This window comes from Vanrija pseudolonga, chromosome 4, assembly GCF_020906515.1.
Source record: "Vanrija pseudolonga chromosome 4, complete sequence".
Lineage (NCBI taxonomy): Eukaryota > Fungi > Basidiomycota > Tremellomycetes > Trichosporonales > Trichosporonaceae > Vanrija > Vanrija pseudolonga.
In genome coordinates, this window is record NC_085852.1 from 315,189 (window position 1) to 342,310 (window position 27,122).

At 63.8% G+C, this 27,122-nt stretch overlaps 10 protein-coding genes across 11 annotated transcripts; 5 read left to right on the forward strand and 5 right to left on the reverse strand.

Annotated features, from left to right (window-relative positions):
- Positions 1-564: 564 nt before the first annotated feature.
- Positions 565-1,119, forward strand: LOC62_04G005378 (uncharacterized protein; the record flags this gene model as incomplete). The annotated part of the gene is made up of 1 exon (XM_062771910.1): positions 565-1,119. One exon carries the CDS (start codon positions 565-567, stop codon positions 1,117-1,119), a length of 555 nt encoding a protein of 184 aa, XP_062627894.1.
- Positions 1,120-1,157: 38 nt separating this feature from the next.
- LOC62_04G005379 (uncharacterized protein) lies at positions 1,158-2,290 on the reverse strand (the record flags this gene model as incomplete). Its single annotated transcript, XM_062771911.1, has 3 exons — positions 2,204-2,290; positions 1,995-2,164; positions 1,158-1,955 (listed from the first exon to the last, which is right to left on the reverse strand). The coding sequence occupies exons 1-3, from the start codon at positions 2,238-2,240 to the stop codon at positions 1,158-1,160; spliced, it is 1,005 nt and encodes a 334-aa protein (XP_062627895.1). The 5' UTR covers positions 2,241-2,290.
- A 530-nt stretch (positions 2,291-2,820) lies between these two features.
- On the forward strand, positions 2,821-4,507 carry LOC62_04G005380 (uncharacterized protein; the record flags this gene model as incomplete). Its single annotated transcript, XM_062771912.1, has 2 exons — positions 2,821-3,159; positions 3,209-4,507. The coding sequence occupies 2 exons, from the start codon at positions 2,821-2,823 to the stop codon at positions 4,505-4,507; spliced, it is 1,638 nt and encodes a 545-aa protein (XP_062627896.1).
- Positions 4,508-4,805: 298 nt separating this feature from the next.
- LOC62_04G005381 (uncharacterized protein) lies at positions 4,806-6,314 on the forward strand (the record flags this gene model as incomplete). Its single annotated transcript, XM_062771913.1, has 3 exons — positions 4,806-5,016; positions 5,073-5,251; positions 5,289-6,314. 3 exons carry the CDS (start codon positions 4,806-4,808, stop codon positions 6,312-6,314), a joined length of 1,416 nt encoding a protein of 471 aa, XP_062627897.1.
- A 1,014-nt stretch (positions 6,315-7,328) lies between these two features.
- On the forward strand, positions 7,329-9,519 carry LOC62_04G005382 (uncharacterized protein). The gene is made up of 3 exons (XM_062771914.1): positions 7,329-7,830; positions 7,911-8,212; positions 8,392-9,519. The coding sequence occupies exons 1-3, from the start codon at positions 7,734-7,736 to the stop codon at positions 9,397-9,399; spliced, it is 1,407 nt and encodes a 468-aa protein (XP_062627898.1). The 5' UTR covers positions 7,329-7,733; the 3' UTR covers positions 9,400-9,519.
- Positions 9,520-9,591: 72 nt separating this feature from the next.
- Positions 9,592-10,819, reverse strand: LOC62_04G005383 (uncharacterized protein; the record flags this gene model as incomplete). Its single annotated transcript, XM_062771915.1, has 2 exons — positions 9,592-10,521; positions 10,559-10,819. The coding sequence occupies 2 exons, from the start codon at positions 10,817-10,819 to the stop codon at positions 9,592-9,594; spliced, it is 1,191 nt and encodes a 396-aa protein (XP_062627899.1).
- Position 10,820: 1 nt separating this feature from the next.
- Positions 10,821-12,492, reverse strand: LOC62_04G005384 (uncharacterized protein). The gene is made up of 2 exons (XM_062771916.1): positions 12,241-12,492; positions 10,821-12,156 (listed from the first exon to the last, which is right to left on the reverse strand). The coding sequence occupies exons 1-2, from the start codon at positions 12,466-12,468 to the stop codon at positions 11,065-11,067; spliced, it is 1,320 nt and encodes a 439-aa protein (XP_062627900.1). The 5' UTR covers positions 12,469-12,492; the 3' UTR covers positions 10,821-11,064.
- A 437-nt stretch (positions 12,493-12,929) lies between these two features.
- On the reverse strand, positions 12,930-14,011 carry LOC62_04G005385 (uncharacterized protein; the record flags this gene model as incomplete). Its single annotated transcript, XM_062771917.1, has 2 exons — positions 12,930-13,754; positions 13,805-14,011. The coding sequence occupies 2 exons, from the start codon at positions 14,009-14,011 to the stop codon at positions 12,930-12,932; spliced, it is 1,032 nt and encodes a 343-aa protein (XP_062627901.1).
- A 380-nt stretch (positions 14,012-14,391) lies between these two features.
- On the forward strand, positions 14,392-15,342 carry LOC62_04G005386 (uncharacterized protein). The gene is made up of 2 exons (XM_062771918.1): positions 14,392-14,704; positions 14,754-15,342. Exons 1-2 carry the CDS (start codon positions 14,428-14,430, stop codon positions 15,266-15,268), a joined length of 792 nt encoding a protein of 263 aa, XP_062627902.1. The 5' UTR covers positions 14,392-14,427; the 3' UTR covers positions 15,269-15,342.
- Positions 15,343-15,369: 27 nt separating this feature from the next.
- Positions 15,370-26,945, reverse strand: ptr1_1 (E3 ubiquitin-protein ligase ptr1). 2 transcript variants are annotated; one of them, XM_062771919.1, is made up of 15 exons: positions 26,713-26,945; positions 26,284-26,601; positions 25,608-26,250; positions 23,502-25,571; positions 23,352-23,459; positions 23,229-23,306; positions 20,159-23,190; positions 20,020-20,121; positions 19,904-19,982; positions 19,799-19,865; positions 19,605-19,750; positions 18,870-19,565; positions 16,019-18,833; positions 15,689-15,974; positions 15,370-15,640 (listed from the first exon to the last, which is right to left on the reverse strand). In XM_062771919.1, the coding sequence occupies exons 1-15, from the start codon at positions 26,749-26,751 to the stop codon at positions 15,500-15,502; spliced, it is 10,620 nt and encodes a 3,539-aa protein (XP_062627903.1). In that variant the 5' UTR covers positions 26,752-26,945; the 3' UTR covers positions 15,370-15,499. The 2 variants fall into 2 exon arrangements, with proteins under 2 accessions (XP_062627903.1, XP_062627904.1); XM_062771920.1 differs by having other exon boundaries at positions 18,870-19,750.
- Positions 26,946-27,122: the final 177 nt, after the last annotated feature.

Sequence of the window (27,122 nt, forward strand, 5' to 3'; positions counted from 1 at the left end):
CCTGTGGCTTGCGGGGTGCCGGCAGGCGGCGAGGCAGGGGCCAATAGCGCGCAGGCGGGGTTGGCCGCGGCGACGGTGTCGGCGAGGATGCATCGCGATACGGCGAGGTCAGGCAAGCATCAGCTGTCAGTCGGGCTCTGGTCGCGCGCGTCAGCATGCACGCCGTACCTCTGGCCCAGCTTTTCTTTAGGCACAGCGTCAGTACTACCCATGCCGTTGGGTGGTTAAGGTTAAGCTGGATGGAGGATCTCGGCGACGGGTGACCGCTGGCCGCGAGTTCACGTGCGGAGCAAGCGGAGTGCAGTTGATGGATCAAGCCGAGTGGCCGAGTGCATCGAGCTCACTCACATCCGGGATGATCGTCGAGCTTTGCATTGTCGGTGTAGAGGTTCACCACCGCGTACCCCAGCGCCAGCGGCGAGCGATCACGCCGAGCCCAGCGTCACCCGCCGCGGAGCCGACGAGCCCGCCCGCCCCGAGCTCGGCCTGAGTCATCGCGCATGACGTCGACTGAGCAGACCTCGCGCTCGACACGACCTCGACACCGCCCACACCACCACCACGATGCCGACCTTGCCATGGGTCGAGCCAACAGTCGACAAGGCGATCCCCTCAACCTCGGCACAAACTGAGCCCTCCCCGCCTGCAGACACGGCGTCCGTCGAGGCTCTCTGGGATGCATACCGAGCCTCCAACCCCGCCGTGCCAGCGACGCCCCCGCCAGCCTGGCACTTCTGCGACAACCGCCCCGACGCGGCCGAATGCCTCGCGCTCGTGCTGGCCGGACGAAAGCGCGCAACGGCGTCGTCTGCGGCCTTCTTCGCTTTGCAGAACGAGCCCCTCCCAGCGCCGGGCGACCACTCCGTCGTGACCGACTTTGACGGCACCGCGGAGTGTATCATCCGCACGACGCGCGTCACGGTCTTGCCGATGGACCAAGTGACCACCGAGATGGCGGCCACGGAGGGCGAGGGCGACGGGAGCTTGGAGTACTGGCGCGCCGTGCACTGGGCATACTATGCGCGCGAGCTTGCCGGGACGGGCGTGCCCGTGAGCCGCGGGCTCGAGGTCGTGTTTGAGGAGTTTGAGGTTGTGTGGCCTGCGCCCAGGCATGAGTAAGGGAGATACAACAACATGCATATGTGCCATCGCGCATGCTACAACCCCGCGCTCGCGAGCCACTCGTCCCGCGCAGCCACCTCGCCCAGCCCTCGGCGGAGGGCGAGACGCCGCCACGCGACTTCGCGCTGCAGCGCGTCGTAGCTCGCCGCGGCGCGGAGCACTTGGCTGGTCTGGGCGGCGTCGAGAACACCTCGGCCGACAAACGAGGCAATGTGGAGCCTCAGCTCCGGCGGCAGCGTGAGGATGGGCGGCGGCGTCGCCTCGGTCCCACTTGCTCCTTCCCTCCCTCGACCCCGGCCCTTCTTCTTGTGCGGCACCCCGCCCTCGGGAAACGCGCGCAGCAGCACCCTAGCAGCAACGAGCACCCCCAGCGCCGCGCCGCGCACCGCGGCCGCTCGCTCCCCGCTCCCCTCGACAACCCTTGCCAGTCGCTGGATGTGCCCGCTTGCCAGCCGGTTCGGAAAGGTACACCGGCACCCGGACCAGAAGGACGAGCAGCAGCCGTACAGGCAAAAGTCTGCCAGCGAGCCGGCAGCCTCCAGCGCGGAGATGATGGCGTGTTCGTCTGCGGGCTTGGACTTGGAGCGGGAGAGGTCGATGGCGAGGCGTTCGAGATGCGGTGTGCGGGATAGCAAGTTGACGAGCGAGGACACTTCGCGCGGGTGCACTGTGGTCTCGACGCCGAGGGAGCGCAGCGTGGGCAGGTCGAGGAGGGCGAGGAAGGCCTCGGTGAAGGCTGCACGTTGGTCCGCCCAGTCTGCCGTGATGCTCAGCTCGAGCTCGGTGGCGCGCGACTCGTTGATCGCGGCGACGAGGGGGGTGAGGGCGGATACCTGTGGGCGTCAGCGGCGGCGCGCGAACGGGCAGCGAACGTCAGAGAGCACTGCGGCGATGCTCGCGCTGGGGCGAACGGCCTTTAGGCGTGTATACGTGAACTTGGGCGCGCGCGATGTATATGCCGACACCGGGGCGAGCGGATCGCTGTCCCGCCGCGACCACTCAAGCCACGCTGGCGGGGCGGTGAGGGTGATGCTGAGCGTCACTGGGCGTCAGCTACGCGCGGAGGGATCGCACAGCTCACCTTCGCCGCCTGTGTCTGTACTCGACTCATCGGGCATGGCGACGGCGCCGCAGCATGCCAAGTGTGTTGATGGTGAGTGAGTGATGCTGCGGAGGGCGAAGTCGAGTTGTGTCGGCTCGTCGTCATGTCTTGGGCGGGGCCGTTTCGGAGCTCTCCGAGTGGAGGTCGTCCACCGCAGCTAGACTGCCTAGCATGGTCACGCCGCGCGCGCCGAGACACGCCGAGCTGGCGCCAACGACGACGACGCGACGCCGACGACGAGCGGCGTCACGCGCCACGCCGCAAACATGCGGCCTGTCACTGCCCGCCTCCACAACCAGCCCTGCAACCCACCGCCTCCCCCGCACGCCTCGAGCGCCGCCGCGAGCTCGCCCCCTGCCCAATCGCATACTGCGTCGTGCTTGCCATCCGCAGCACAGATTACCACGAGGCTGCGTCGCACCGTTTCGGGCGAGGCGTGGCTATTATCGGTGTGCGAGGCGGCGCTTGGGGCGCTTTGCAGTGAGCAACACGGGCGAGCGACGACGACGCGAGCGCAGTAACCTTTGCGTGCATTGCCTGTTGGTTCATTATCACTTGTCCACTCCACTCCACTCGCCGCCGTCACAACAATCACAATGGCCCTCGCTCGACTATCAGTCTTCAGCGTACGCTCGGCAGTAAGCTCGACCTCGACGCCAAGCTCGCCGCCATCAACCTCCCCCACCTCGCCCGTGTCAACGACCCCCTCGATCGACTCGGTCGCGCAGTCCATCCCCAGGCTCGACCTTAAAGTCTCCGAGCCGTTCCCGGGCACCGAGTGGCCCGACGACGCGCTCGCGGCCCAGCGCCGCCTCATCGCCGTGATTGACGGCGACCCAATCTGGGTGCAGCTCCTCGGCGCGCCGTGGGTCGTCGGCAAGGCGCGCAGCAAGAACGGGCGCGTGGTGCGGCTTATCTCTGGCGAGGGAGTCCGGGTGGGTCGTCTCGGCGACGAGTTTAGTGAGGCATGCTGACACACCCCAGGGCCACGACCTCATCCGCCTCGCGCTCCAGCTGTCAAACACGCACATCACGCGCCTCACCTACGGCGTGTGGTCTGCCCCAGTGGCGGCGGACGAGCTGATCATGCGCACGCTGGGCCGGCTGACCTCGCTGCGGACGCTCAACATCCGGCACATGGGCGACCTGCAGCAGCAGCGCCAACAGCTGGAGCCGGGACAGCAGCCCCCGCCACAGCAACAGCGCACCGCCATGCCCGTGCCGGTGCTCATCGCGCTCCTCCAAGCGCTGCCGCAGCTCGAAGTCCTCACGCTCGACTGCGGCTCGGAAGCATTCCGCGACGCCCGATTCCTGCGCGCACTGCAGGACCGCAGCGTGCGGCTCCAGCGACTAGAGTGCGGCGCGTACCACGCCACGTCGGCGTGGTCCATCTCGCTCGAGTGCGAGCAGTGCTGGCGCGGTGCGGGCCCAAAAGTGCTCGACAAGGTCAAGCTCGCGCTCGACCGCAACAGGGAGCGGAGGAGACGCGAGCGGCGTGCAGCCCTGCGCGTGCTCGTCGTCGCTAGGGTGCTGATACATGCGCGCCCGGAGGGAGGGTTCGGTGAGCTCGAGACGCTGCGTGAGCGCCGGCCGCGGCGCGGGTCGTTCGCTCCGGCGTCAATGCGGAACTCGGTCATGTCGACAAGTTCACCACGCGACAGCTTCCTCTTCCCGCCGTCGCCGTCGCCCCCGTCCTCGCTTGGTGTCAAGCGCAGTCCGTCGTCTCCCCCAGTGTCCATGTCGTCGCGCAAGCCGCGACGCATGTCCCTCCTCTCCCTCCCGCCGATCCACAGCCCGTTCCACGACGTCGAGCGGAGCGCGACGTCTGTCCCGTCTTCGCCAGTGCGCGCCGAGGGACTGGCGTCGTCACAAGACCTGTCGATCGACGTTCCGCAGCTGCACAGATCCAAGTCGTCCCTCTCGCTGAGGGTGAGCAACGCGTTTCACAAGGTCAAGGTGCTCGTGACGCGCTCGGCGCCAAAGGAGAAGGAGAGCAAGGAACAGTCGCCGCAGCCAGCATCGGTGCCCTCAAGCCGCAGCGAGACGCCCTCGCCTCCTGGCGTATCAGCACTCCACCGCCTGCCCGTCTCAGTGCGTTTCCGTATCGCGAGATTCACAGCCGACGTGACCCACCTCAATGCTGCGCGCCTGAATCGCCTACAACGCTACGCCGCGGACCGCACCTCGCTTGGCCGAATCGCGCATGCCGTCTCCTCCGCGCAGGAGTGGGAGGTGCCCGAGGCGCAGATCCGGGACGACTGGCTTGCGTGTGGTGGGTTCTGAAGGGGCGTAGCAGGTATAATTGTTGATCAAGGACGATACATAGATTTGTTGATAGTCGACGATTGTAATGACACACGAGTGGCCACTGGTGCACCGCCCACCGGCCTCGACGCGACTGATCTTTCTCTCGCCACTCGTCTCGTGTCTTCCTTCCTTTCTTCCACTCACTCTCACTCTCGTTTCCACCCACCCACACTCGTTTGGACCCTCCTCTTTACTACTCTACACTTAATAATCGATACCCCCTCCCTCCTCTTCTCTAATACTACTACCACCGCCGCAAGCGAGTCCAAGTCACATGGTGACCGTCACCCCCGTGGCCTCGCCGGCGCGCAGCGCAGTGGACCACCCGCGCGCCGCCTTCTCCCCCTCTGCGTCGCCGCTAAAGCGTGCTCGTCTGCGTCTGCCGTTACCCCCGTCGCCGTTCAAGCCCACCGCGCCGCTGTTTATGAACTTGCGCCCGAGCGCGTCGGCGCGCGGGCTGAGGGAGACTGCTGAGGCCAAGCCTGGTGAGTAGGGAAGGCGGGGAAGGCGCCAAGGCTGGTGCTGAGGCTTCTCCACACAGGCGTCGACGTATCCGTCGTAATAACTGCCCCGCTTGACGGCCTCCAGTGGTCATACGACATTGACGACCCGGACCCGCTCACGCGCATCAAGCTCGCGGCGTCCAAGGCTGGCTTTGGAGTTGAGCGCAACCGTAGTGGCCGCCGCTCGGTACTCGAGATCAGCAAGCTGTCAAGTGTGGTGAGCTGCTCTTAGTCGTGGCTCAGCTCACACCCAGGATGACATCGCCACCGTCATCCCCACCCTTGTCGACATCCTCAACACGCTCCCACCCCTGTGCGACCTCGAGGTCACGCTGTGCGATGCGCGCCCGCGCAAGAAGGGCATGGTGTATCCCAGCCCCAAGCCGATCCCCGAGACGTCCTATGTGGCGAACTTCCTCTCCAAACTGGCCGTGCCAGCCCTCACCATGCTCACGCTGGTGAGCAATGACGAATCAAGCGCCGCAGCCGCACTCGCGGCCTTCCTCGCCACTTCCTCCGGCGCCAAGCTGCGCCGCCTGCGCATCGACGCCAAGTGGTTTGACGCTGAAGATGTCGGTCGCATCGTCGACGCGGTCGAGGCGCACGACGTGCCGATCACGCGTCTCTGTGTCCGCGGGTGCTGGTTCCGCGACTCGTCGTGCGTGTGCGAGCGCGACGTCCGCCAGCCGCTCAACTACCGCGCGTTAATCTCCCTCCTCACCACCGGCCAGCTTGGCCGCATCCCGATGCTTATCCTCCGCAACTCGCTCCGTTTCAACCCGCGCATCCCGGCAGTCATGCGCCTGCTGGTCATGGCGCGTGTCCTGCTGCGCGCAATTCGCCCCCCGCGTATCCTGTGGCCCAGCCGCTCGTTCAACGCCCTCCGCGACCTGTTCCACAACAACGTCCCCAAGGAGGAGCCCCACCGTGGCATAGTGCGCTCGCCTAGCCACTTTGACTTTGCTGCGATGCAACGGCAGCCGCTCGCCAGCCCGGCCTCGCCAGACCGCAAGCAGCTCCGCCACAAACCGTCGACGCGCCTGGTTGCCAAGTCACCCATCCTCAAGCTGCCCGCTGAGCTCCGCCTCAAGATTGCGTACCTTGCGCTTGACGATGCCGACCAGGACGCACTGTCATGGCACCAGGCGCAGCGCGTCGGCAAGCACGCCGAGGACGTCGGCAGCCTGCGCCGCCTGGCCAGTGCGTTCAAGGAGGCTGAGCGTGAGCGCATGGCCGAGATGCTCGTGCTGGACGAGTGGCTCGGCGGGTGGCTGCTCTAGCCAGCCAGGTCCAGTCGCCGGGGTATGTTGACTGCTCAATGCGGGCCTCCACGACCTGGCCTCGACCCCACTCAGCCTGCGTGCTGAGGGAATCTACTAAACTTGGCGGAATGCCGTGCCGCCGGGTGTGCCGGCCGGTTGTGTCTGTGCGTGCGTGTGCCCCGCGTCCCGTAAGGCATGAGGCTTGTGCAAAGGCGTATATTAATAGGACTTTGTGTCGTCGTGGTTGTTTGTTACTGTTGTTGCTTTCTATACACGTGTTTGTGGACGCACCATACAAGAATGTTGGACATGCATGTGGGGGAGTGCAGCTGTGGAGACGGGGTGGCTGGGCAAGGCGTGGTCGTCGTAAGTGGTAGTAACTTTGGGCCAAACCTTGCAAGCCCCAAGCCAGTCTTGGGCCAAGTTGCTGGGTCGCTGGTCGATTCTTGGCATTGCGACAATGTTTCCCCGTTTGGAAAAGTCAGTCTCGTTGACGGCATCGTGTGGCGAGGAGCAAGAATTGAGCAATGGAGCAAGCAGCTCACATGACTGAATAGTGGTATTGCTTTGCTTTGATTACGACGTCGACCAGCAGCCAGCCAGCCAGCCAGCAGCAGTCGCAGTCGTCGCAGTCCAATCCTGAACAGACCATTTCGAGGCCGTGGGATGGGACGAGCATGAAAGCAAACCCTGCAACAAGCCGCTGACGGCGAGGCGAGCAGGGCAGCGGGCGGGCAATGCACCGGTGTCCTGGGCATGCATCATCACTTGGCTGCGCGACCCTGTATCCTTCATACAAGCAGCATGAGCAGCAGCATGCAGGCCCCCCCGTTCCCACCCCAACCTGAAACTCGTCCCTGGTACCGCCACCACCGTTGCCGCCAAGCTGCGGTGTAGGATGCGATGCGGCGAGCGAGCGACGGTGCGGCGGCGGCGGCGAGGAGGAGACGGCGAGGGTTAGTTCGGCGCGACGCCTACGGGGCTATGCATGCTTTTTATTAGTCTTGGGTCAATGGTGATCACTCACAGCTCATCACATCGCCCCCATCACACTGGCTAGCTAGTTGTCTCGCGACTCACCTGCCCACCACACTAGTGTTTGTTGTTACCGCCCCGCACTTCCCATCGTCTCAGACAGCTAGCTGCAGCAGTGCAGTGCATTGCTGCTATTGTCGCACTCACGACCCGTCTGAAACCGATACAGCGTGAAAGTTTAAACCACTCGTCTCGAGCTCCCACGCACGACGCGGAAAGCAAAAGCGCGGACGGACGGGTACCTCGGCCTTGGCACCCACCACCTGCCGCGGCAGAGTCCAAGTGGTCTCATCTCATTCATTCCGCCTGCTCCTGCTGCCCCTGCCCATCTCTCACTCGGTCGACCTCTTTATAACCCATTCCTCCATTGCCACTTGCTCATCGCTGCACACCGAGCAAGCAATGGCGACGACACTTGTTGTGCCGGCGTACCCCGCGCTCCCATCACTGCGGTACCGCTCGAGCCTGACATCCAAGGGGAAAGCGCGGACCGGTGCGAGTGAGTAGACCGCTCGTCCGGCGCTGTCGGCGCTCGCTGGCGTGCGGCGTCTTCCTTCCTTTGGCACTAACACACCCCAGAAGTCAAGATCATCACAAAGGCCATCGGGCCAGCTACCGGCCTCGCATGGGAATTTGGCGCATGCTCCGCCGCGTCGTCGTCGTCGTCGACATGCTCGAGCCCCGCCCCGCGCAGCTCGAGCAGCAGCTCGAGAGCAAGCCTGTCCACCACGTGGTCGTCGGGGTCCGAGGCAACAAGCAGCGGCACCGACGCCGCGCCGACGCTGCGCCACCTCGCCGCGCTCGACGAGTACGCCGGCTTCAACGCGCAGACTGTTAACGGCCGCCGGCCCGTCGTGAATGTTACGGCGCATGCCATGGGGGTGAGTAGTGCCTGACGAGAAGGTCAAATCTCGGCGCCAAGGCGTGCGTGTGGGCTCGGCGGCGGCGCGATGCCGCGGCGTGGTGCCGCACGTCATTCGCTGCCTTCCCCCACTTTACGCCTCCTCCCCACCCCACCCCACCCCACCCCGTGTAAGCCGCTGACGCCACCCCTTCACAGACACACGACGTCGACGAGCTCGTCCACATGCTCAACCAGCCCGGCGTCGCCGCCCTCGAGGTCAGCTTCAAGGCCACGACCACGTCGGCAAACTACGGGCGCCAGTTTCTCGACGCGCTAGCCGTCCCCCACCTCGTTAGCCTGACGCTACGGCCCGACAGGCGCTGGAGCACCATCGCCGCGATAGACGACTACCTGCGCTCGGAGCGTTCAGCGGGGCTGCAGCGTCTGAGGATTTATGCCCCGTGGCTCGGCCACCAGCACCTGCGTGCGCTGATTACGGCCGCCGAGGAGGGCCACGCCGCGCGCACCCTCACCACGCTGTGCCTCCGCGGCTGCTGGGTGTATGGCGAGGCGTGTGTGTGCGACTCTATCCGCCGCCCCTCGCCCAACGAGGTGCGCAGGGACCCGCGCTTCGGCCCGTCGGCGGTCGAGCTGGCCCGCATTGGCCCGCTCGTGACGCGCAACCGCTTCTACGCGGCCAAGGTACGCCGTTCAGCGCTCAAGATGCTGGTTGTTTCGCGGATCCTGCTCGACGCGAGGCCGGCCCCGGCGTTCGCTCCGCCCACGCCGCGCGCCTCGTCTTCCCCCTTGGTGCCTACCATGTCCTTGGCCCCGCCATCATCGTTCGGCAAGAAGGGCAAGCTCCGGCGCATGTTCTCGTCCGGCTCGCTCAGCAAGTCGATCACCAAGAGCCCCAGCGGGCTGCGCAAGGCGATTCCGCTGTTCGGCGCGCCGCCAGCGCCAGAAGCCACCACCAAGGCGCCGCTACTCCCGCCGATTCTCCGCCTGCCCACCGAGCTCCGCCTGCGCATTGCCGCGCTGGCCGCCGACGAACCGGCGCTCCTCAGCACTGACCAGGCCAGCCGCGTCGCCAAGCTCGCCGAGGACACGGGCAGCCTCGCAAGGATTGCCGGCGCGCTGCAGGCTTCCGTGGACAAGGGCATGGCGGTCGAGGCTGTGCGTGACGAGTGGCTCGCGTGCGGCGGGTTCACGTACCAGTTGTAGGCTGGCGGCGACTTCGCCGCCGGCCATAAGTGTGTAAGTGGTGCAGCGCCACACCAGTGACATGTGTGTACACCATGGATTGTAGGACAATACTGTAGAATAGACAAGCATGGCATGTGGTATGTGTGTGGGTGTGTGTGGGTGGGTGTGGTGTATGTGGGGCGTGCGTCTATGATTGTGTCTATGGCCTGCTCACTCGACATGGAACCCGCCAGCGGCCAACCACCGCTCCATGACGTCCTCAAAGGCAGGAATGATGACGGTGCGTAGCCGCACACTGGCGATCCGCTGCGCAATCACAGCCTCGGGGTCCGAGTTGTCCGCGTCGGCGAGGAGCGTAGCGTACCGATCGGGCGGGACGAGGTCGCCTCCGACCTTGCGCGGGCGCTGGAGGTCGGCCAGCGCCGAGCAGAGGGCAGTGAGCGCCGTCGAGGAGGCAGCGTGCGCGCACAGGCGGGCGAGTTGGGGGTCGGAGAGCAGCGCCGCGTCGTGGGCGGTATAGCGGAGGATGTTGACCAGCACATGGTGCGGCAGGTCGAGGATGGGGAACGGGCGCGTGCCATCGTGCGGCTGAGTCGAAGGCCGGCCGCGCAGCAGCACACGAGCAGGTATCAGCACCTGCGCGGCGGCGCGGCGCACCGCGCGCACCAAGGCGGCATTACGGCCCGTGACGCTCGGCAGGCGGTTGACGAGCGGGCTCGGCGCGAACCAACCTTCGCGCATGCGCACGGGGGGGCGGAACTCGTCTTCCCAGGACATGGCTGCGCCGCCTAGCCGCAGCGTGGAGACGCGCCCGGTGGCCGTGATGGCGTCGAGGATCGGCGCGGCGAAGTCGGGCTGCGCGAACTCGCTCTGCAGGATATACAGCCGTTCCAAGGACTGCGAGCGGGGCGAGGCGAGGTAGCCGCCCACGGCGGGTGTGAAGTCCCCTCCCGTGTCGTAGCGGTAGTCTTGTAGTACGAGCCCATACAGCCCGGCGATGGACAGGGTGTCGAAGAAGTGTGTCAGTGTGTCTTGCGGTGGAGACGCAGAGGGGGAGGCAGAGCGTTTATGCAGGCGGATGACGAGCTCGTGGATCCGCGAGGCGTTGAGTGCGGCTACGATCCGATCGAGGTCGGTCAACTTGGGGTCAGCTGGGTTCGGCGGGGACAAGGCTCACGCTGCGCCATTTCGCCCGCAGGACGAGGAACGGGCGCTCTGGGGAGCGGAGCAGGCCCCAGCCGATATCGTGCCCGTGTGTGTCGTCGACAAAGAGGAGGGGATAGTCGCGTATGAGCTGGCGCAGGGGCGCCAGTGGGGCCGACGCGGGGAGGGCGCGGAACGTAGCTGCCAGGTCGTCGTGTTGCGGCGTCGCGTACAGCTCTAGGACGCAGTACGGGGCCGTGCTCGCGGCTGACGGGCCAGCACCGTCGGGGCTCATCGTGTCGTGTTGTGAGGAAAGTGAAGAGAGTAAGTGGTGCGGAGTTGTGCCGGTGCGATAAGTAAGCTGTGTTGTCGGTGTGTGGTTCGGCACAGGGACTCGGCCGTCGGGCCCCACCTCGCTCGGCTCGTTGTCGGCGCGGCGGCGCGAAGTCGGGCAACAACAAGGTGACAACGATACATGGTTTGCTTTACTTCACACTTATGCTTCCAACTAACTGCTCGTCTATGCTAGGCCCGACGCAGCTACACCGCAACAGGCCGCACAGCAGCAGCCTCACACACACTGCTCGGCACGCCGGCACAGCTCCGGCCCTCAACAACAAGCGGCTGTGCCGCCGGCGTTGTCGCCGCGCTGAGCCCCCACGCGGACATGCCCTTCGTCGATGGCGCCGGCAAGGCGCGGTCCCACCAGAACCCCGCCGAGGCGAGATATGCTTCCATCGCGGTGCCGAAGGCGGCCTTGGCCTCGGGGGAGGTGAACGCGCTCGGCGGCGTCATTGGGGCCGAGCTGGGCCCCGGCGCGTCGGGGTCGACTGGGTCGGGGATGGTCGCGAGCTTGACCGCGTCGATGTTCGCGCTCGCTAGCCGCGCCGCCTCGTCGCGCGACGAAAGCCGGCACAGCGCCGCGAACTGGCTATCGCTGAGCGCCTGCTCGTCGCCGCACGCGCGGACAATGTCGGCCAACACCTCGCCTGGCAGGTCGGCGATATTCAGCCCCGTTGGCGTCCGGCTTGCCGGGCGCGCATTGAGGAGCACGCGCGCGGGCGTCAAGCTGGCGCGGAAAGCACGCCGCACGCGCGCGTTGGCACTGCCGCGCGCCTGGAGTACCTTGTCCAGCTCGTCGAGGAGCGGCTTCGCCGGGTCCGGCGGCGCGGCCATGCGCGCAAACCATGCGCACGCGCAGCATCCGTACTCTGCCCATTCGTCGTCCCAGCTCCCAAGCTTGCGACCGCCCAAGCTCACGCGCGACAGCGCATGGTGGCGCGACTTTATCGCGTCGAGCACGAGCGCGAGGGAGTCCACGGTGCGGAAGTACGGCGAGAGCGTCAGCTCTGATAGGTGCGCTGAGCTCGAGCTCGAGAGGAACGCGGCGAGCGGCGCCGTGGGCACTTGTTGCCCGCTCTGGAGGTACAGCGCGCGCAGGGACGGCAGCCGGAGCCGCGCGAACAGGCGGGTCAGGACGGCCTCGAGGGCTTTCGAGGGGCAGTAGCATGCGCTGACTTGCGTTGGCGGCCCGTCGGCGCTTGGAAGGAGGACCACGCGCCGGATATGCACGCTGAGCTGGGTCACGCTGCTGGCGTTGAGTGCGTCGATGAGCGTGTCGAGCTCCGGCGACTGTTCGTCCAAGCGCGCCAGCAGCGTCAGCGCTGCGTTCCGTGTCGCGGGGTAAGGGTGCCGCCACACCCAGGCGCCACTCACGTCTTCGAAGGTCGCGCGGAGGCCGACCGACAGGCGGCTCTCGTCGACGGGCGACAGCTTGACCCACGCCGTCGTAGTGTCCTCGTCGACGAGGTGGATGTTGCTTGTGCCTTCGATCAGAGTGGCGAGGGACTTGCCGCGCCGTCCTTGGGGGAGCTCGTGCGCGCCCGCCTCGACGGCGACGAGGGACGCTTCGTACGTGTATGCGTATGCTGGTGCTGATGCCATTGTGCTTGTGTGTGGTGCTTGTGGAGCTGCAGTCAGCCTGGAGAAGGACCACGCCGTGGCATAAGTACCCAGTCGTAGCCGCACCCGCCCGGTCGAATCGTCACGTCATGCCACTTTGGCGCGTGCGCGATAATCACGCGCGGTGGCGACTGGCGCGGTACTCACGGCTACTTGCTATCTCGTGTGGTGGGGCCGGCCAGGCCGAGGCGCGTGAGGTGTGCGAGGTGTGCTTGGCGGCGTGCATGCATCAGCGGCTCGGTGACGTCTCGATGCGCGCGTTGTCCCGAATGCATGTGTCTGGGCTTGGGCTGGCGCTGATGGGTGTGGCCGTTGGACCACCACCCCATCACCACCCACCCCACACCACCTCACCCCACACCCGATCCGTGATACATACATCGGGCCTACGTACAACGCCACGCACAACATGCAGTCTATACAACTCTACAATGCTACACCCCCTACCGCCCCCACTCGACAAGCGCCGGCGCGTTGCCGCACTTGACAACGGGCACGAAGGGACAAACACCAGGCAGTGGCCGCTTCGCCGGCGCCTCGAGCACACGCTCGCTCCTAAACGCGCCGGCGACAGCCGCGTCCATCGCGGCGCCGAACCCTGCTGCGTCGACGGGCTCGGCGCGCGCCGCGGCAATGGTGCACAGCCGTGCCAGCTGCGCGGCACTCAATGCACCAGGATCGCGCGTGGTGAAGCGCACAACGTGCACCAGCAGCTCGGGCGGGAGGGACATGACTGCGCCTTCGCCGCTGGCTCGGAGGAGCACGCGTGCCGGCACGAGCGCACGGCGCACAGCAGCCCGCACACGCTCGTGCTCCTTCCCGCGGGCCTCGAGCAGCGCCGCGATTTCTGCTAGCGGCTTGGCCGCCGGGTCTGGTCGGACAGCAGGGGGCAGGAAACATCCACCGCGGATCACAGGTGGCGGGAGGCGGCGGTGGCCTAGCCGCATCGTCGCGAGGGCGTGCGCCGGTGCCGAGCGCAGCGCATCAAGGAGCGGGGCAATGCTGTCCACCGTGATGGGGTAATGCGCCAGCGTGAGGCTTTGCAGCGTGCCCGAGCGGGCGAGGAACGCCGCGAGCGACGCCGCCGACGGCGCCGTCGCGTCGTGCAGCGTTAATCGCTGCAACGGCGTGCTCAGCCCCGAGAGGAGGAACGACAGTGCCGGCGCGTGCGTGCCCCGGTCCGGCGCGAGGTCCGTTAGGAGGTCGACGTCGAGCTTGGCGAGGGAGGAGGCGTTGAGCGCGGCGACGAGCGGCGCGAGGTCGGCGGGCTGGCGGCAGCGGCGTCAGTAACATTCCTCCCAACGGCTGCTGCACCAACCTGCACCCAGCGCACCGCGAGCGCGAGCTTCCCCCGTCCCTCGGGCACCTCGACGACGCTCGCAGCCGGCGCGATGCGCGCCAGCCGCCGCAGCGGCGCGAGCGGGTCCGCGCCGCTCGTTGGCGGGCCCAAGGTGGCCGGCGCGGCAGCGATGATGAGCGCTTCGTGCGGGTGGGCTTGCGTTAGCGGAGAACAGAGGGGGGACATACGGGTTAGGTCCAAGAGTGCGTCCATTGTGCAATGTGGGACAAGCAAGCGATGGGAGGGAGATGGGCAGAGTCGACGGCGACGACGACGTTGTGGGTGGCGACTAGCCAGCCGGCCAGCCGGGCTCGGCACGCATGTCACCGGAATCAGGCAATGAAGAGGGGGCGGCGCGGATCGGGCTCGGACTGGAGCGGCGTGCCGCGGCACAGCTGTAGGCTGGTAGATGCATCAGAACTGCATGCAGCGTGTGGATTGTCCTCGGAGCCACGAGTAGTGCTGCTTGCTTGGCATTCGCGCGCCGCATCTTGCCCGCAAACATGGACTCGGCTGTGCGTAGTCGTCATGTGACACGGGTACCTAACTGGTTTAGCCCATTTCACAGGCCCCACCACCCAACCCGAACTCGACACCACCCAATGTCCCAACTCCACGACGACCCGCAATCACTAGGCGGCATGCTCAGCGACCCCGAGTTCGCGGCGATGCTGCGCGAGCCAGCGGCGTACTACCCCTTGGCCGTCATTCTCCCGCTCACCGTTGGGCTGATGGCGCCGTTCGTCGCCGAGGCAGTGCGCGATCGCGCAGAGTGGCGCCCGGTCGGGAGGTTCGACGAGAAGCCCGCGCCCAAGCCGAATGTGTTTCGACGCATCCGCGCGACGTATGCTGCTGGGGGGCTGCGCGAAGTGTATGCTGGTACGTTAGATGCTGGCTTTCAGGCTGTGTTGTGCTGACCCGCTACTAGGCACAGCATACTTCGCCGCAGGGGTCATCCTCGTCCTCGCCACCAGCGCCGGCGCATTCCTCACCCTCCCCCTCGCCTTCCTGCCGCCCATCCTCGCGCTCGCCGGCGTCGCCGCCATCCCGCTCAGCGTGGGCCACATGCGAGTCATTGTTCGCGGGCGCGAAGTCAAGTGGTGGGAGACGTACACCCTTCCCGGCGTGTTCGCCGCTACCCTCCTCACCATGGCGTCCGTTGTCGGGCTGTACGCCGCGGAAATCCTCCTCATCATCCGCGTCGACGAGGAGGCGTACCTCCCCGCTGCGGGGTACGGCGCCCTCTTAATCCTGTCCGCCCTGCCGCTGTATGCCCTCGGCATGGCGTCGACCCGCCTCAGCGTCGACGCCGAGGCTACCGGCCGCCCGGCGCAGCTGCCGCCGTACAAGGGCCTTGTGGACTGCATGCGCCGCATCATCGCCGAGGAGGGAGGCGCGCGGCTCGGCGTCCTTGGCAGGCTGTGGGCGTGGCTGCAGAAGTAGATTGCAGCACTTTTCTGTAAACGTAGTTGTGTGGCTGAGCCTCGCACACACGCATGTATCCTTGTGACTCGGAGTTGTTGCGCTCGACTACCCCACCCCACTCTATCTTACGGTATATGCATGCAGTGGATGTACATTTACACGGCCGCCCTTCTACTCGACCGTGTGTGTGTTTGCTTCTTGAATTCATGAGAGTGGTGGCGTCGTCGCCTCGGCGGCCTCGCTCCGCTATTATGCCTTGCCAAAGCCGCTCGTCTCGGTGACCGCGAACAGGAGCTTCTCGCGCAGCTGCTCGTACGACGCGTACTTGGGCAGTAACAGGAGGTTGAAGCACGTCGACGCCTGGGGGAGGATGCCCTCCTTGCCGTAGAGCTGGGGAAGTGTTAGCACGCGGTCACAAAAGACTCATCGGTCACTCACGCGCTGGATCTGGAACGGTTGGGTGCCAGAGCTGCCCTGCAGCTGGCTAAAGCCACCGAGCGGCACACGCGACGACGACGTGACGAACATGAGGAAACGCGAGCGCTCCTCCTGCGAGAAGCTGCGGACGGCGCGCCAGAACCACGAGATCTCGGGGTCGCTGCCCTTCCAACCGCTCATCTGGGTCGAGTTCTTGAGCTCGTCAACGTCGATGGTCGTGATGCCCGAGATGAGCAGCTCGAGCTGGTCGGGCTCAAAGATCTGGATAAGCTGGCGAGGAATAACCCTGAAGAGTTAGCGAGGCACTACCTGTAGCGTCGGTTAACTCACTCGTAGAATCCAGACAGGAACGCGTTCATCTGGTCCTTGGTCGAGTTCTCGAGGCGGTAGGCGCAGAGCAGGCGGATGTACTCCTCCTTGTTCTCCTCGGTGACCTCGATCTTGGCGCCGCCCTCCTTGAGCTCGACAACCTTCTTCTCGCCAAACGAGTCGTCCTCGATTGTAAACTCTTGGTCAATGACACCGGTAATGTCGTTGTCCAGCATCCACTGAAGCGACTTGTGGTACTCGGGGTCGATCGACTCGAGGTCGCGCATGTCAACAGACCGGCCAAGGATCTGCTTGTAGAATGCGCGGCTAAAGTAGGCGTCGAGAAGACGTCCATCGTAGATCGCCTTGCCGATAATGCGTCCGACAAATTTGAACCACGAGAGATGGTTGTCAACGGCCTGCGACGAGTGCTTGTTCGGCTGGTACGTCTGCTTGTCGGCGGCGCAGGGCTCGAAGAGAGCCACGTCGGGGTCAAAGATCTGCTGCGCGAGCACACTGTACCACTCGCGAGTGACACCACCAGCGTCCACTCCGTCCTCGTTGATGAACCGGACGTTGATCTTGCCAAACTTGAACTCGTCGCCGCCGCGGTGGACCAGAGCGCGGTACGAGTCCTCGAGAACGTACTGACGGCGCACGTTGAGGTGGATGCTCTGGTACGCCAGCTGCTCGCGCTTGCGCTTGAGCTTGAGGAAGAACCAATTGCGCTTGTTGTCAAACTCGAGCACGCGGGGGTTGGCCACGAGCAGCGAGAAGGAGCCGCTCATCAACGACGGGTTGTTGCGAACAATCGCGTTCAGGACCTTGCGGTGGGTCGTGGTGAACGAGAGGAAAAGGTCGTTGGGTGGCGGGGTCGTGGGCGACAGCATGGGTGACATGACAACGTCCTGCGCCTGGGCAGGACGAGTGTGCTTGCAGACGACCATGAGAGCCTCGACCAAGGGCAGAAGCACAGCGGCGATCTGGTCAGTGCTCTCGCGAGCCTCGGCAAGCGTAAGGCAGTCGCTGAGCTGCTTCCACATGGGCGCAAAGTCGAACGACGAGAAGATCTCGCGCGCCTGGCGCTCATCGTCCTTCTCCTGCTCCTTGGGCTCGCCAGCCTTGGGGTTGTAGAGGTAGTCGATGGTCTTGAGCAGGCGGAGGAGCTGCGCTTGAGATGAGCTGGCAGGGGAGAACTTGGTGAGAGTGACGCTGTCGAGTTCCTGGTCCTTGTTGGCCAGCACTGTGCCGAGCTCTCGGAGCTCGTCCTGGATGGTGACGCCAAGGGCCTGCGAGCGCGAGCATAACTCGGAAACGATGATGCCCTTGGCATCAGGAATGCACGAGAGGTTCTGCAGGACGATGAGGGTGTGGGTGAAGGTGCGGCTCGAGCAGTCGCCGATGGTAAGGCAGTTGACGACGAGGCGCAGAACCGCGGGCGGAATGACGGGCGCCTTGAGCGTCTTGTCGGTCACAGGTGCGGTGGGAACAACCGCAAATGACGAAGCGGCCTCAGCCGCGGCTGGCGCAGCAGTCGCGGTGCCGTCGGCATCCTGAACAGTGGGCGGTACAGCAGGAGTAGAGGCACCCTCGATGGCCTTGGGCGCACCCTCCGCGTCGGTAGTAGCCGATGGCACCTGGAGACTGGCGAGAGGCTTGGTGATCGCCGCGAGAAGGCTGGTGAGCGACTCCATCATACCTGGCGTCTTGAGCATGGTGGGGCGGTCGAGAAGACCGATGAGAATGACGATGGGGAACTTGGTCTGAGGGAGGTACTTCTCCTTGCCCTTGCCTTTCTTCGCCGCCAGCTTCTTGAGTCCAACAGGCTGCTCATGCTCCGTGAGGAAGTAGGTAACTGCCTGGGAGTTGGCACCAACAATGAACGACAGCGCTTCGAAGCAGCGCTGGGCGATAAAGGTCGGAATGTGATCGCTCTGCAGGTGGCTGAACAGGCCAGCAGTTGCCGGCTGTGCCACCGCGGGCGTCTCGACGGCCTTGCCCTTCGGGGTCTGCGTAGCCTTTGGTGTCGACAGACCACGGAGCGACATCTGCTGGAAGCTGCGGTCGACAGCAGGAAGGTCGCCTGATCCATCTTGAACAATGGACAGGAGCAGGTTGAGAAGGTCTGCGCGGGTCTTGGAGTTCTCGCACAGGTTGACGAGGGTACGGAGAAGATAGCCCTTGCGGATTGCCTCGGGGAAGAACAGGAGACGAACGAGGGAGGCCACGCCTGGTCTCTCGAGGAGTTGAATGGCGTCGCGCTTGGGCTTGCTGCCGGATGACGCACCAGGGCCGAGGGGATTAGCGCCAGCGACACCCCTAGAGAAGATGTTGAACAGGTCATTGCTGTTGAGGACGTTGCGGAGCTCAGGTTCAAGATCGAACAGAGGCCCACCACCGACAGGCAGAGGCAGACCGCCGGCACCCAGAGGGCCACCAAGGTTGATTCTCTGCTGCTGGGCCGCAGCGGCAGCCTGGGCAGCCGCAGCAGCCTGAGCGGCCTGGGCCGCCTGCTGGTTGCGACGTGCTGTCTCCATGGTCTCCTGCATGATGACCTCGGCACGAATGTCGGGCGGCAGAGCGTCGAGGAACTCGGGGTTGATCTGAGACGTGGACGCGGGCTCGTTGGCGGCTGGGCGTGTGAGGCGGCTCTGCTCGCGTCTGTGCTGCTCGATAACGTCGGCGCGCATGTCATCGGGAAGCGCGTTGAGGAATTCGGGGTCGATACCAGTGTCTGTGATGTCGACCTCTTCGCCGTGAACGGTGACCGTGATGCGAGGGCCGTCATGAGCGGCCTCGTCGTCCTCATCACCCTCTTCGTCATCCTCGTCGGTTTCTCCCGGGTTAGCGGCGTTGCTTGAGGTATACTCACCCATGTCGACGTCGACGTCCTCGTCCTCGTCATCATCCTCGTCGTCTTCATCATCGTCGAGCTGAACCGCGGTGAGAGGGCGCGACTCAGGGAGGTTGACCGAGGCCGCTAAGGCCTGCTCGTCTTCGCGCTTCTTGGCGGCCAGTTCAGCCTCCTTGGCTTCAGCAAGTCGCCGGCGTTCAGCCTCCTCCTCGGCGGCCTTGCGAGCAGCCGGGAGGAGGCGGTTGATGAGGTGAATAACCAGACGTGCCAGCTGCTCGGGCGACGCGTAGGGAAAACTGTTCTGCTCCTCGAGCCAACGCTGAAGAGTAGGGCGAGGCTTGTACTCGGACTGAATCTCCTCGGCCGTGGCAGGTAGCTGGCGGTGCGATGGGGGAGGGACACTGAAGGAGCGCCCTCCAATAGAAAGGCCAAAGCCACCGTCGTGGCGCTGCGCAAGGTCGACACGAATCGCCTCGGCGCCAGCGTGACGGCTCTGGTTGACAACACTCTCGAGGAACTGTACGGCCTGGGGGCCGCCAAGGCCCTCGATGGACGCAATGAGATCGTTCAAGCTGGACAGGTTGCCAAAGGGGTTGTGGGGCGAACGGCCGGGAACTGCCTGTCCGCGAGAACCAGCTAACAGCGGGTGCTGGGTGTAGTCTGCCGTGCTGCGGGACGGGAGCCCGAACAATGACGAAGCCGCGCCGTCGACTTCTGCGAGAGTTAGCTCTGAAATGGCTCGGAAGCGCCTACCCATGAGACGCGAGCGGCGCGACAGGTCCGAAGGACGAGCGGCCGGCTCCTGCCATCCCCAGTGACCAGAGTTGTCGCCGGCGCCGTTGGGAATGCCAGAGGCGGCACCGCCAACCATGCCCTCCATTGCATCGATGTTGTCAAAGCTGAGGTTACGAGTCAGCCGAGCACTTATCGGCGGACATGGAACTCACCCAAGCTCGTCATCATCGAAATCCTCGAGTTCGTCCTCCTCTTCCATGTCGAGACCGTTGCGGAATTCTGAGGTTTGAGCGCCCAAGCGGATATTCAAAACCCACCATCCTCCATGAAGCCATCCACAACGTCCTCGCCTTCAGAGTCAAACTCCTCCATCTCGTCCTCGGGCATGTCGTCGTGCTGAAATGTAAGCTACCACCGAACCTAGCAAACTTACGTCCCAAGCCACTTCAGCATCATGGTCCATGTCATGGAGTTCAACATCGTCTTCAATGACATGGTCATCCTCGTCGTGCTCTTCTCCTTCGTCTTCCGTAGACTGCAGTGTCAGCAAGGGGTATGCAGTCATCACTCACCCAGTCGCCTTCCATGTCACGCTCGTCATCTTCATCCTCATCGTCAGACGGCTCAGTGCCGTCATCGTCGTCCATGACATCGTCGATCTCGTCGCCAAAGGCCTCCATCAGCTCGTCTTCGTCATCCATCTCGTCGTCGTCGTCATCTCCATCGTCGTCGATGTCGATGTCGCCGCCAAGAATGCCAAGGGCAGAGTTGCGGTACAGATCCGGGCCATCGGTGTCTTCCTCGTCGGACATGTCAATGTCAGAGGCCTCCTCCGAAGTAGTCTCGTCATCGTCGTCAGACTCGACTTCGGCGCTACCCTCCCGCTTCTTGCTCTCCGTCTTGCCCCACTTGATCGAGATCTTGGTGAGGTGCTCCAGGGCCTTGAGGAGCGACACGAGAACGTTACGGACATCGGGGTAGTTGAGGTCGACCTCGGAAAGCGAAGAGGTCATGAGGCCGACAAAGCTCTTCTCCAGCATCGTCTTGGCGATATGGAGGCTCGACTCATCGCCCTGGCGGGGAACGACAGACGAGCGCGAGGTGAGCAGTCGGTAGACAAGCTCTCCAAGAGCCCAAAGTCTGCCGTATCTGACGTTGGGGTCGGGTGTTGACGAGTACGTGTCCTTGAATGCCTTGGAGACGCTGTCGAGCACAAGCTTTCGCACGATGATGAGGTCCTCGGGTATGTCTTTGAGGTCGGTTGTGCCAACAATGTTGGCACACAGAGCGACAATCAGCGAGGTCGACCAGCTCGACAGAGTGAGACGCCGAGCAGCAGCAGCGTTGTTGGTGCCGCTGGTCTTGTCCTGTACATCGGCCAGGGTAGCCGAGCAGACAAGGTCGTTGAGCACGACGGCGATGCCAGATTTGCCCTTGCCGTGGCCATACAGAGCGCCGTGGCGCACTGCAGACATGAAGGCCTTCTTGGCCGAGAAGTAAGAGCCAACGAGCTCCGTGATAACCGAGAGCACTAAGCCTGCGTAGGCGTAGGCATCCGTCTCGGCCTCCGACGACTTGGGTTCCGAGGAATCGGCGGCAGTCTTCTTGGCCGCTTCCTCCTGCTGGATGGTGCGCAAGGCTGTTCCGAGCTCGGAGACGAGGTAGTCCATGACAGGGTGGCTCTCAAACGAGTCTGCCCCCGAGCGCTGGAAGGGATCAGAAGATGAGGCCGGGGCTTGGGCGGGAGTGGAACTGTCGCCCTTGGTCTCCTCGGCCTTCTTCTCCTCTCGCTTGGAACGGATGTGGTAGACCGATTGCACTGGTCCAGGGTCGACAAGCGAGCATTCATCCTCGACGGCGTTCAGGAAGGATCCAGAGTCGCGGTAAGCCATCTGGCGAAGCTGACGAGCAAAGTGGTTTACGTCGGTGACCTTGTTTCTAGTCGGCGTCATCCACTCGCGGATCTCACGGCGCATGACGTCGCGCAGCGTGTCGAGGCTGTCAAACGCATGGCGCGTAACCATGGCGAGGTACGGCTGGCAGCCGGCCAAGTTCTTGTTTGGCTTGATGAAGTTGCTCAGGATTGGGCGAACAACATCCGCGCCGACCTCGGCTGCGTTGTGGCGGGTGAGGACAACAACAAGGCGCATGCAGGACATGATTTCGTCGCGAGTAAGGTCCTTTGCCGTCAGGGTCTTGAGGGAGGTCGTCAACAGCTGAGCCGGTGCGTCCCCAAAGTCGGCGGTGCGGACAACGTCGCTAGTAGGCGCGTCGCCCAGCTTGGCCTCGGACACTGTGTATGTCATGAGTAAGATTGACTCGGCGGCGAGGAGATACGCCGGGAGCCACTTGGGGCGAGGGTCAGTCTCGACCGACAGAGACATGAGAATGGCGAATGCTCGTTTGCTGTCCTCAACCGGGAGATCAATGGGCGTGCCTCCACGAGCAAAGACGGAAAGCAGACGAAGGCGAGCAGCAATGACCTGGTCGCGATGCGTGTTGGCGACCTCCTTGACTGCCGAGTCGACACTGTTGATGATGAAGGTCGCACCCTCGACGCCGGACGGGAATGCAGTGAGGAGGTCGAAAACAAGATCCTCCACCTCGTCGAGCAGTTGCAAAGCGCGCTTGGGAACCTCGGGCTTGCTCTTGGTACGCAGGCTGTCGAGCTCCTCACGCTGCCTCTCCCAGGTGGCGCTGGGGCTGGGCGCTGAGTCGTCCTCCATCTCGACTTCCTTAGACTCCTTGTCCTCTGGCGACGCGTCGGTGGAGGGCTGGGCCGCCGGGGCAGAGCCAGAAGCAATTTGCTCCGGCGGTGTTGAGACTTCCGCATCTGCGGCTGGGGCCTCAGCAGCAGCCGGCTCTGCCGGAGCGGCGTCCGTTGCCGGGGCCTCGGCGGGGGCAGCCGCTGCAGGCTCTGCCGGTTCAGGCTCGTCCATCGGGAACAAGTGCGGGTGCGTGAGGATCAACTCAGTCGCCGCGGTGACGTTGTTTCTGCCTCTGATAAGAGCGCGCTCCGCCGCGCTCCGACCAAAGCCCATGTCGACGAGCTGTTGAACCATCGCCGGGTTGGCGACGACCTGCCTCACTGTGGGCTGACGAGTAACGGGCTCAGAGGGAATCTGAGGCGCGGCCAATGTAACCTCCATCTCTTCTCCCTTGCCGGCCATGAGCTCCAGGAACGTCGCCACACCGATTCGTAGCACAGGCAGAGGTAAAGTGTGCAGCCATGGCGCATTCCAGAAATGCTGCGCGATTGGGAAGATGTCGAGGCGCAAGCGGACAAAGGTGTTGATGGCCGAGAAGCGCTTTCGACTCGGGAGGGAGAGTTCGCGCTGCTCGATGATGTGTGTTTGCGGGCTCTCAACGAGCGAGCGGGGAGACGAGAACGATGAAAGAACGGAGAAGGCAATGCGGACACCGCTGACCGCCTGGTTGTAGTGCTTGGTCTGCTCCTTGGTACGTGTCTCGTCCCCCTCGGTCAGAGGAATGGCATCCATGGCGGCGATGATGCGCTTCGCATTGTCCAACAGCTCCGTCATGCCGCCCTTCTTGTCGAACGGAATGAACAATGTCGTGGCAAGATGGCCGTCGACACCGCGCTCTGAAATGTGTCAGTTTGCTCCGACACCACGTACCCACCATCAAACAGGAGCATGGTCGCCAGGCCGAGAGCCGCAGTGTCGATAGCCAAGGCCTTCTGCGGGACTTCGGTAGAACCTGTGATGTCAGCGAGAGAACGGAACGAGGCAACACAATACGAACACTGGAGGTGACCGATGATGATATCGGAGATGGCGAGGGCGAGTGGCCCAGCCTCAGCCTTGTGAGAACTCTCCGGGACGCGCTTGTTGAAGATCAGGCGAACAGAAACTGGCGGGTCAGCTAGAGATCTCCATTACCGTCAACACTTACCCCTGAAGAACTTGGTCAGAGTCGCGTGCATACGGGTCACCAGAGTCTGGACCGTCTCGGCTCTCGTAGGGGTCTTATTGGCCTTGTCGGCTTCCGCGGTTGCGGCAGGACCCACGGTCTGGGTACTGCTCTCGCCAGTCTGAGTGGTAGTCGACACCTCAAGAGACACCGCAGCTGGCTGGGCAGCAGCCCCAGAAGCATCTGCGGCAGCAGGTACGACTGGCGACGTCGGATTGGGCTGGGCAGGGGTCGCCGGCTCGGAGGACGTGTCGGGGACGAGATCCTTGAAGATGACGTGCTCCTGAAGGCAGACCCGGTGGAGGAGACCCAGGTCGGGAATGAACGACGACCCGGAGCTGACACCGAGAGTCTTGATGAGAGCTGTACCGCTCCGCTGGCTGCCAAAGTTCAGGCTCAGGAAGTCTGCGAAGAAGGACACGATCATGGCGAGGCCCGCTGCCTTGCGGAACAGATGAGCCTGCCCAGTGGGAGTGTCTCCGGTGGCAAGACCCTCCCAAGTCGCGCGGGCCGAAGCGGGGTCCTTCCACAGCTCGGGAAGAGCCTCGAGCTCCTGGTGAACAGTCTTGACCAGGCGCTCGGTGAGCGTGAGGTGCTCCTGGTCACCCATGACACGGAGGAGGCTGGGGATAGCGAAAGCAGCCTCGGTCGCGGAGAACTTGACGGGGATGCAGGGCAAGGCCGCGATGCTCAGCACGAGCTCCACACCGCCGTCCTTGATGAATTCACGGCACATGGCAGCGTTGCGCAGGAGGCCGCTGAGGAGCTTGACGGTGTTGGTCAGCCGCGTAAGGGGCTTGTTGTTGTTCAATGTTTCCTTGTTGTCGACCGACTCGACGTCCATGGCCTCATCCGATGTGGTCTCGGACAGATCGACGGCGTACTCGTTTGCCCTCTTTGCGGATGGCTTGAAGTTCTTGCCGTCTTCAATGGTCTCGCGAAGGAGCGCAGTAACCGACTCGAGGACCTTGGCGCGAAGGGCGGGGTGGTGCCGGACGAGCTCGTCAAGCGCGGCACCAATCGACGTGACGTGCTCACGCTCCGAGACGTCGTCCGACGTCCACGAGATGGCGACCCTTGGGATATTGGCGATAACATCAAAGTGATCGAGAGTCTCCTTGAGGCCCGCCGCGTTGAGACAGATCGCACCGATAGCGTTCGGCATGACATAGACGATCTCGAACGGCTCAGGCATCTTCTTCTCGAGCTCAGCATAGAGAGTTTGCGGGAGCTGCATCTCCTGGAGGATACTGAGCGACGTTGGCTCGTTGTGGATGATGGTCGACATGATGTTGATAGCCAGACCAAAATTGCGGAGCCCAAACTGGTCAGAGTTGGTGAAGATGCGCTTAAGGGACTTGGGGAGGTCAGTGTCGACGACGTTGCGGAAGCCGTCGGCGCCGCCAGTGCTCTGGAGCATGCGGTACAGGGACCTCAGCTCGGCCTTGAGGGGATTGGTGGTGAACGCAATCAGCGAGTCGGCGTTGACGAGACCAGTTGGGTCGATGGGCGGGGGCTGCTCAATGACAGTTTTGACCTCGTCCTTGATGCGGCTGACGAGAACGTTGACACCGTCGGCATTGGTGAACGCCTGAAGCGCAGGGGGGTGGTGGTACACACCCTGGTCAATGAGCGTGGTGATACGAGGGATGTACTGTGACCTGCGCTCGCCCTTGGTCTGCAGCATCTCCAGAAGCAGGGGGATGAGGCCAGCGCCAACGATCAAGTTGCTGTGGAACGGCAGGCTGATGATGTAGGTGATCAGGCTGAGAAGGGCGTCCACGATATCGTTGGACACCGCATCGCCGTTGTTGAGCTTGGTGACGACGCTGCGGAGCAGAGTCATGATAATGCCGTGGTTCACGTTGGCGTTGATGGAGGTGAGAACCTCAGTGCGGTGGTGGCACGCCGAGTCCAGTGCCACGAGAGCGGACGCCACGACGCTGTCCCCTACGTCACGACCGGGGACAAGGAGCTCGGCGATCTGCGTGATGAGCTCGGGCTCGTACAGGAAGATGTTCGACTGGACAGCGTCCTGGGTGGAGAAGATGACTGGTTTGTTAGCTCCATCGCCATGGCTTCACTCACTGTAGCACCCAAGCACGAGGAGACGGCATGTGAGGAGCTTGCGGCGAGTGTCGCGGTCCTTGGACAGGACTATTAAGCGGATCTTGTTGAGCGCCGCGAGCTGCTCCTCGGCGTCCATCTTGTACTCCTCAGCGAGCGCGGCCAGACGGTCGAGGTAGTCGTTCGGCATCGTCTGAGCAACGTTGCCAAGGTCAACTGTCACCATGGAGCTGTCGAGCACCGGTTGGGCGATCTTGTTCTGCAGTGGCGTCAACGCGGCGCGCTGCTCAGACTTGGCGTGCCCAAGCGATGGTCTAGTCGGGGTCTCGTGCGGTGCCGCCAGCGCCGAGTGCGTGGCCTTGACTGGCGACGAGCTGGGGGCGGCAGTCGAGTCCTGCGGCGGGTAAAACTGCAAGTGGAGGGTGGCGACATCGTCGGGAAGAACGAGGGGCTCCGGGTTCGAAGCGTACGCGACCAGGTCGATCCCGGCGAGGTGGAACCTGTCCCATCCTCTGGCGAGCGCGAGAAGACGCTGGCGGAGAATGTTGCTAAGCTCCGGCGTCGTCGGCATCTGCGACAGATACTGCTGCAGCGGTCTCAGGAAGACGTAGAGCAGCGCCTCGAGAACATCGAGGTCGTTGGTGAGGAGGAGGTCGCCGAGAACCTGCCGTCAGAGTGGTACACAATAGCCACCCACCTCATAGCCGTCAAAGAGCTTGCGGTTGGTGCAGTTCTCCATCAGAAGACGGATAAAGTGCAGGATAGCAAGCGTCAACTCCTTGTCGCGAGGAGTGAAGTCGTTGAGCTGGAACTTGGCAGGCTTGGAGCTGCCAGCGCCGAGCCCATAGCTGTCGCGCATGTTGCCGAGGATGCCGATGAACTTCTTGGTGATGGGCACCCAGGCGTGCATGTCGCCGCGGGGGAAGCGCCAGATCTTGACCGGCTCAAGGATGGAGACGAGGTCCTGGTCCTCGGCATCGTTGAGGCGCTTGATAAGGGCTTCGACGTCGGGTGGCTATGTTCAGTGATCGGCAGGCAGCGAGAGCACGAGCAGAACAAGAGCGGCGAGGGGGAAGAGTGTCAGCCAGCGTCACGATAGCTCTCATCACCCGTCACGCATGCTCACTGGAGGCACCACCTTGCGGGTAGACTTGCGCCCCTTCATCCTGTCGCCTGTTGCCGTGTCGGACTCGAGCGGCGGCGGCGAGGCGGTTGAAGGTGCTGATGAAGACCCGTTTGTAGAAGCGAGACTTGTGTGGTGCTACTGCTTGGCACTACAGTCACTCGTGCCGGTGTCTAGTCGAACGAGTTTCTGCGTGTCTGAGAGTAACAAGGGTTGTTGAAGGAAAGAGAGAGAGCAGAGAGAGTCGAGACGACAACGAGAAGAACGAGGTGGAGGAGGTGAGAGCAACCAGCCAGCGACGAAGAGCGCGCGTCAGAACGGGATCAAAACATTCATTTCCCACTGTGAAGCCACGTGGACCACGTGGTATGACGACCTCCACTTCGAGCAGTCATCCTTGTTCCCAGTCCATG

Excerpts from the sequence above, each read along its gene's own strand:
- LOC62_04G005386 (XM_062771918.1), top strand. The coding sequence starts at position 14,428 with ATGTCCCAACTCCACGACGACCCGCAATCACTAGGCGGCATGCTCAGC. Across the intron at positions 14,705-14,753 it reads GCTGCGCGAAGTGTATGCTG|GCACAGCATACTTCGCCGCA; the intron begins GTACGTTAGATG and ends ACCCGCTACTAG.
- LOC62_04G005384 (XM_062771916.1), bottom strand. The coding sequence starts at position 12,468 with ATGGCATCAGCACCAGCATACGCATACACGTACGAAGCGTCCCTCGTC. Across the intron at positions 12,157-12,240 it reads TCCGCGCGACCTTCGAAGAC|TCGCCGGAGCTCGACACGCT; the intron begins GTGAGTGGCGCC and ends TTGGACGAACAG.
- LOC62_04G005382 (XM_062771914.1), top strand. The coding sequence starts at position 7,734 with ATGGCGACGACACTTGTTGTGCCGGCGTACCCCGCGCTCCCATCACTG. Across the intron at positions 7,831-7,910 it reads GAAAGCGCGGACCGGTGCGA|AAGTCAAGATCATCACAAAG; the intron begins GTGAGTAGACCG and ends AACACACCCCAG. Across the intron at positions 8,213-8,391 it reads TTACGGCGCATGCCATGGGG|ACACACGACGTCGACGAGCT; the intron begins GTGAGTAGTGCC and ends ACCCCTTCACAG.
- ptr1_1 (XM_062771920.1), bottom strand. The coding sequence starts at position 26,751 with ATGAAGGGGCGCAAGTCTACCCGCAAGGTGGTGCCTCCA. Across the intron at positions 26,602-26,712 it reads CCCGCAAGGTGGTGCCTCCA|CCACCCGACGTCGAAGCCCT; the intron begins GTGAGCATGCGT and ends CACTGAACATAG. Across the intron at positions 19,866-19,903 it reads GGATGGCTTCATGGAGGATG|AATTCCGCAACGGTCTCGAC; the intron begins GTGGGTTTTGAA and ends CTCAAACCTCAG.